At 44.7% G+C, this 7,615-nt stretch overlaps 1 protein-coding gene across 1 annotated transcript in view; it reads left to right on the top strand.

Annotated features, from left to right (window-relative positions):
* The first annotated feature begins 1,339 nt into the window (after positions 1-1,339).
* CCN4 (cellular communication network factor 4) overlaps positions 1,340-7,615 on the top strand; it is a 63,606-nt gene continuing 57,330 nt past the window's right edge. The window contains exon 1 of the mRNA XM_066578771.1: positions 1,340-1,540. Coding sequence (XP_066434868.1) covers positions 1,493-1,540 — 48 coding nt within the window. The 5' untranslated portion in view covers positions 1,340-1,492. The remainder of the gene's footprint in view (positions 1,541-7,615) is intronic.

Genomic DNA, 7,615 nt, shown 5'->3' with positions numbered 1-7,615 from the left:
TATTCTTGTACATAGAGGCAGTATTATTGTAGTTATATACTTTTACATAGAAGGCAGTATTATGGTAGTTATATTCTTGTACATAGGGGCAGTATTATAGTAGTTATATTCTTGTACATAGGGGGCAGTATTATAGTTGTTATATTCTTGTACATAGGAGGTACTATTATGGTAGTTATATTCTTGTACATAGGGGCAGTATTATAGTAGTTATATTTTTGTACATAGGGGGCAGTATTATAGTTGTTATATTCTTGTACATAGGAGGTACTATTATGGTAGTTATATTCTTGTACATAGTGGCAGTATTATAGTAGTTATATTCTTGTACATAGGGGGCAGTATTAAAGAAGTTATATTCTAGCACATATGGGGCAGTATTATAATAGTTATATTATTGTACATAGAGGCAGTATTATAGTAGTTGTATTTTTTTACATAGGCAGCAATATTATAGTAGTTATATTCTTGTACAAAGGGGGGCAGTATTATAGTAGTTATAATCTTGTACATAGGGGACAGTATTATAGTAGTTATATTCTTGTACATAGGAGGCAGTATTATAGTGGTTATATTTTTGTACATAGAAGCAGTATTATAGTATTTTCTTGTACATAGGGGACAGTATTATAGTAGTTATATTCTTGTAAATAGGAGGCAGTATTATAGTAGTTATATTCTTGTATATAGGGGCAGTATTATAGTAGTTATATTCTTGTACATAGGGGGCAGTATTATAGTAGTTATATTCTTGTATATAGGGGCAGTATTATAGTAGTTATATTCTTGTACATAGGGGGCAGTATTATAGTAGTTATATTCTTGTACACAGGAGCAGTATTATAGTAGTTATATTCTTGTACATAGGGCACAGTATTATAGTAGTTGTATTTTTATATACAGGGAAAAGTATTATAGTAGTTATATTCTGGTGATTGTAATACAAGTTATGACTGGAGTACCTATTTATGAAGTCATGTATGACGCTGTTGTACTAGCTTGTGATTCTCTGTTCTTTCTCACAAGTTTTATGGACTTGATCCCCCTACTACTTTATTAGTTGCAGGTCTCAGCATCGGCTCTGGTTCTGCTGTTGGGAGGAGTTGCTGCATGTTCTTAGTGGTAGAGCTGTGTTATTGCCTTTGTGTTAATTACTTGCAGGCACTGGGGCATCTTCCTTTTCGTTTGGCATCTCTGGTGTAAAGTGATAACTTTCTTCCTCCTTTAAGAGCACACAGAGCAGTGATTGCAGGAGGTGGAGAGCAGAGAATAGGAGGCAGGCGAACTATCTGAAAAAGGCATCTGCAGGGTTGTCTTATTTCCTGACGTCAGACCTGTCTTTTTAAAAAAAGAGTGAAACAAAAGGATAAAACTGGCTTTATAGACGTGTGATCTGGGACTGCCTGGTCCTCAGTGTCCTGCCACCAGTCATTCTGCATCCGAGAGAATTCCTGCTGCCTCCAATCAATGTATTTAACACTTCTTCCTAGTGATGAGTTGGCTCTTATATTGGATCCTAGCAGCAAGCAGCATTGGTCAGGTGAGTGCGAGAGAATGACCCAAACCTGAGATCTTTAGTAAGTTGTAGATGCAGTAGAGCTGACTGTCATTTGACTTTTGCTTTCAGTAAATTGTTGATGTTGCAGAACTGAATTTGTTATTTGACTTTTGCTTTCAGTATATTGTTGATGTAGCAGAGTTGAATTTGTCATTTAAGTTTTAGTTCTGCATCACGTTATGGCGTAGTGTCATAAGCTGCAGTACCATAATTACCATAATGAGCCATGTAACTAACTGTACTCTACTGCATCAGAAATAATTGCATCATTCAAGGAATGTGTATGTCTGATACATTGTAACATTGTATTGTATCTCGGCTGGTAATGTTGCATCTGCAGCCCCTGCTTAGTGTCAGGTATCAATGCAACACTTGACTTGTCCGATCATCTGGTTTGCAAACAGATGTTGCAGAGTTGTATTTGTCACTGCTCATTAGTATCATCGTATGATGCCTGTTCCCGCTAAGCTGAGCTCTCTGGAACTGATAGAGTTAAACACTCTAAACTCTGCAGACAGGTAGAGCTGTTATTGGGCTTGTTAATCCTTATTAATGTGTTGTTTTAACTCTTTTCTCTCCAGAAAGCAGAAATAAGGAGTATGGTACAATAACTATAGCGCTGTAAGTGAATTTATTACACATGATGCACAAAGAGTTAATGACACCATCAGCTCTGCTGCATCTGTATAAAGTACACTTAAAGGGACACTGTATAAAGTTTGTACCACTGACAGCTACGCAAAGTGCAGGCAGTGTGCAGGGAGGGTTCTCTTTAATTCTAGACTGTTGGGTCAGGCTCAACACACGTGGCAGAAACTTCAAGCTGGAGAAGGTGGGAGGGGGGAGAAAAAACAACTTTAGGAAACAAGTTCTGTGTCTGGAAGGAGAACACTCATTTATTGTACAATAAACAGTGCGGCGTGCCGGGGGATTCGGTTTCTCTTATCAAGATGAATTCATTCCCCTTGTTGCACTGGATCTCTGGCAGCGCCACTTTCTGGGGCATTGTGTCCTTGGCCGCAGTTGTTGCTTGGCTCTAGACCCCTCCAGCTCTCATCCAAGGCAGGTAGTGTCTTGGAGATGGAGCTGCACATACTTCAGTGACAGCTGAGGATGACACACCCCGAGGGGCCGCTGCAGATCTGAGCCTAATCCCATGGAAGACGTGTATCAATATGTAATGGTAATTATATGTTATGGCGGTGCAAGGGATTCTTCATATATGCTGGATCCCTGATGGCGCCCATATCCTATAGAGTATTCCAACCCTTATAGAATATCCCAACAGGCTACGAATCAGTATAGTTAATACTCCAGGAATTTACATTAATGGCCATAAGTGGGGGTCTGGTAGGGACTTAGCAGCAGTACCAGGTACAGCCACAGCCACCTGTATAGCGCCATTCATGGTAAATCATTGGTGGATTAAGGGGACTGTGGGACCGAGGGTGTTCACACAACGTGACAGCCCAGTAGAATATTCTCTAGCAAAACATTAAACAAGTGGCCCCAATAATAACCCTTTGCTGTGGATTTGGTGTGGGTCTGCTCCACATTTAACTCATTCATTTGTGTGGATCTGTACCAAAATGCACGTCAAAATCCGTAATAAGTGGTGTGGATTTTTGTGCAGATTTGCTGTGGATTTTCCGGCTATGCAACATCCATAACAAATCCACCATGCATGAACTTACCTCCCACCAAAAAACCCCAGATATATTTTATAGGACAACTTCTCTGTTGTTGCGGGCTTAGATCCAGCGGCTCAACTTCAGTAGAACTCGAAATAGTAGTTCCCATATAATGCACTGAAATACAGGCTCTACGTAGTAACGGTACGTGCGCAGGTAGCGGTAATTGGTGGGGATTTTCCACAACACAATCCGAGTCAATTCTCATTAGGGACTCTGCCAGAATCCAGACCGTTGTGATCCTTGTGGTTCCATAGCGGATTCACACCTTTTAACTAGAAAGCTAAAATCCGCTGTGGATCCGCACCAAAATCCACATCAACATCCAAACAAATGGAGACGATTTTGATGCGGAACGGAGGTGGATTTAGGTGTAGATTTTCCACTGCGGTACCCCAAGGGCTCCTTCACAAAGCCGTAGGTGTTTTTACCTACACCAGCTGATGCCATAAAAACGCGTGAACGGGCACACAAATCTAACGTTTGTGTGCCCGTTCAGACAGCACAGCCCTGGCGCATAAACGTCGAGGCCGCAATGCTGTTGGGAGTGGGGAGACAACTTAGCTGTCTCCCCCTTGCTGGCTCACCTCCTCTCTCCTCCCCTCAAGCTGTTTGCAATGGGAGCTGAGCTCCCACCACCTCCCTGCCCCTTGTATGCAGTCAGCAATGGGATGGGGCAGAGCTTGGCTCCGCCCCTTCAATTGCAATCAGCCAAAGGGTAGGAAGAAGGGGAGGGATTTTAGCAGTCATATTGCTAAACTCCCTCCCACCTCCCTTCTCCGGCCGCTATCATTGACTCCTATAGGGGCCCATGCAGTGGCTGGTGTATTCCGGCCGGAAAGATAGTTCCAGGACTAGCTTTCCGGACCGGTGTAAAAACGCCCGGCGCTATATTGGCCGGCAGGGCGCTTTTATGCTGCAGGAATCCAGCCATGTGATCTCATGCATTGGAATCCAATACATCAGATCGTAGCGTATATCGGCCAACCGTGAAACTGGCAGCCTATATGCGCTCGTGTGAAAGAGCCCAAATAGTGCTTACAGCGCAGTTCCCTCCAGTGATCACAGGTAATGTCGTACTGATTTGGTTTTCTCTTTGGGTCCCGATTCACCTTTGAGATTTTTTCTGACCAGTAAATTCCTTACGGCGCACAGCCTTCCCTCTCTGCTGCATGGGAGCTCACAGAGCAGGACATCATCACTCCCCTCCCCGGCGCTCACTGTACTTGGAGTACTGCAACTAGAAAGGCTGAGGAGTGGTGATGGCCTTCTGTGCACCTGTGAGATCCCGCACAACCGAGGCAGAAGGCTGTATGAGCACTAGTGCGTTTAACCCTTTCCTCTCCCTACAACATTGATCACAGCATGTTCTCGCCAATCCCCCGCAGTTGCAGCGGGAGGCCAGTTGTCAGTCACAGTCGGCTCCCACTGTGGATGTGGCGGGCTCCGAGGCCGTGCCATCCATAGGGTGTAAGTTTACATCCATTCACAAGAACCTCTTCCCAGAAAGGATGTACATTTATGTCATGGGATTGGAAGGGGTTAATATCCTGCATTACTATTGTGATTAAACATAGCATTTTGTGTATATTGGCAACATGATGATGTGTCGTACATGGTCACATGACCGGTTGTAGTGATGTACATCGGAGTAAGTCTGTGTATAAAATGTCATCCTGATGTCAGTGTATACAGATGTAGCAGTTGTTAACATGACTGGTGTTTTACTATCTGCTTTCCTCAGAATTGGTCATCAATAGTTGATCAGTGAGGGTCCACTGCTGGGGACCCCTGACAACCAGCTGATATCAGGCCTGCTGTGGTCACTGACAGCTCTGTACACATTGCAGTGGCCCGGGTTGGTATTGTAGGCGCAGCTCCTTAATTTAATGTAATACTAACCCAGGCTGCTGTGATGTGGATGGAGTTGTCAGCTTCTGAGTCCGTCCATATAAACAGCAGACCAAATATCAGCTGACCCCAACTGATCAACTATTGATGACCTATCCTGACAGCTCATTAATAGTAAAGTCCTAGAAAAGCCCTATAAGTTGTAAACTATTGATGGCCTATGCTCTGGATAGATCAGGTACATTGAAAGCAGATAGCTCTGTTCTCGCTGTAGTGGCCAGTCTTGGTATTCCAGGCAAAACTCCCATTTATACTGAGCCTGGTCACTATATAAGGGCGAGCACCCACTGGCGTTTTTTTACCTGCGTTTTGCGTTTTGCGTTTTTCCTGCACAGGCATAGAGATAACATGTGTTCCTGTCCACTGGCGGTTTTTTTGCGTTGCGTTTGCGTTTTTAACATAGGAACTGTCAGTTGCATATGTGTCCTTATTTTTCTCCATGGAAATTAATGGAAAAGCCGCGAAAACGCCGCGAAAAACGCCGCGAAAACGCTGCGTTTTTTTCCCGCGGAAAACGCAAACGCCAGTGGGTGCTCGCCCTAAGAATGGAGCTGTCTGCTCCCTGCAGAAATCAGCTCAGCGTACGTGCAATGACCCGGTGATCAGCTGATCTTTTTTGGGTCAGTATAAGTTGTAAGGCTGCCTGTCCTCGGGCGCTGCGGGAGCTGCCGCTAGGGAGCAGGAGCCTGCTGACGGATCTCCGCGGTGAGTCTATCTGACAGATAGGCTCACCGCGGAAAATCGCATCCCGATTCTCCGCTCGTGGATAGGGGGGTGCGCTTTCCATAGCAACACTATAGAAAGCGTTCACTCTATTCCCCGCGGCCGGATTATTGCTGCTGGGAACTCAATGCAAAAACGCCCGTGGGCGGGCAGCCTTATACCTTCTTTTAAACTGTATAGCTAAACCAACCTTTTCTATAGACGCAGTCCAGTAAAATCTGTGCCTCTTGTGGTCGTGGGTGCGTGTGAACTGTGCGGTCACACAGGGCGCTGGCCATCAGCTTGTAGGGGGGCACCAGGCTGGGGCGATCGTCCTCCTTAGGTCTGCTTGGCCAGATGATGCTTCTCCTCTGTGCGGCATGGTCTTGTGGGGCTACATGAATCATCCTCCTCCTGGCTCTGTCCCCGCCCCTCTAATGTTCTGAGGCGCCACTGTCAGCTCATCGGCGCCCCCCGCAACACAACTACTTAATTCTGCTACTGCATTTATATACTGAGTTTTGTTCTGGCGCTGTAGAATGTACTGAGCATGGTTCTGCTATTGTATATATGTACTGAGTTGTTTTGAGGCTGTATCTATGTATTGAGCATGGTTCTGCTATTGTATGTATGTATTGAGCTTGGTTCTGGTGCCATATTTATGATATTAACGTGTTCTATTGCTGTATTTGTTATGCGCTTGGGTCTAGTGCTGTATTTATGTACTGAGCTTGGTTCTGATCCTGTATTTTTGTTATCAGTTTGGTTCAGGTGCGGTCTTTGTGTTATGAGCTGGGTTCTGCTACTGCATTTATGTTCTGAGCTTGGTTCCCGTGCTATATTTATGTTATGTGTTTTGTTCTGCTGCTGTATTTATATCATGAGCTTGGCTCTGGAACTGTATTTATGTGCTGAGCTTGGTTCTGGTTTTGTAGTTTTACTTTAACTTTGCTTCTGGTGCTGTATTTGTCGTCTTATCTTAAAGGGGTTGTCCCACGAAAACAAAGTGGGGGTATACACTTCTGTATGGCCATATTAATGCACTTTGTAATGTACATTGTGCATTAATTATGAGCCAAACAGAAGTTATTCACTTACCTGTTCCGTTGCTGGTGTCCCCGTCTCCATGGTGCCGTCTAATTTTCAGCGTCTAATCGCCCGATTAGACGCGCTTGCGCAGTCCGGTCTTCTTCCTTTCTGAATGGGGCCGCTCGTGCCGGAGAGCGGCTCCTCGTAGCTCCGCCCCGTCACATGTGCCGATTCCAGCCAATCAGGAGGCTGGAATCGGCAATGGACCGTGGGTGAAGATCCCGGCGGCCATCTTACTTAGGTAAGTAAGAAGTCGCCAGAGCGCGGGGATTCGGGTAAGTACTGGCCGTTTTTTTTTTTTATTCCTGCATCGGGTTTGTCTCGCGCTGAACGGGGGGGCTATTGAAAAAAAAAAACCCGTTTCGGCGCGGGACAACCCCTTTAACACAAAAAAAGCCTTTGTAAAGTAATTGAAAGGGGAGACAAATCGGCCCAGAAAGATATCATAACACATTAAAAATCATGTTACATTCTGCAGCATCTGTATGATATGAGCTGGGGTCTGGTGCTGTATATATTTTTAAGCTTGGTTCTGACGCCGTATTTATGTTATAAGCTTGGTTCTCATACAGTGTTTATTCATGGAGCTGTTCTGGTGCTGTGTTTGTGTTACGAGTTTGGTTCTGCTATCGTATGTAAGTAATTAGCTTGGTTCTGGGGCTGT

Source organism: Eleutherodactylus coqui, chromosome 9 (assembly GCF_035609145.1).
Source record: "Eleutherodactylus coqui strain aEleCoq1 chromosome 9, aEleCoq1.hap1, whole genome shotgun sequence".
Lineage (NCBI taxonomy): Eukaryota > Metazoa > Chordata > Amphibia > Anura > Eleutherodactylidae > Eleutherodactylus > Eleutherodactylus coqui.
Note: the sequence above shows the minus strand (reverse complement) of the source record. Positions and strands in the feature narration are given on the sequence as shown.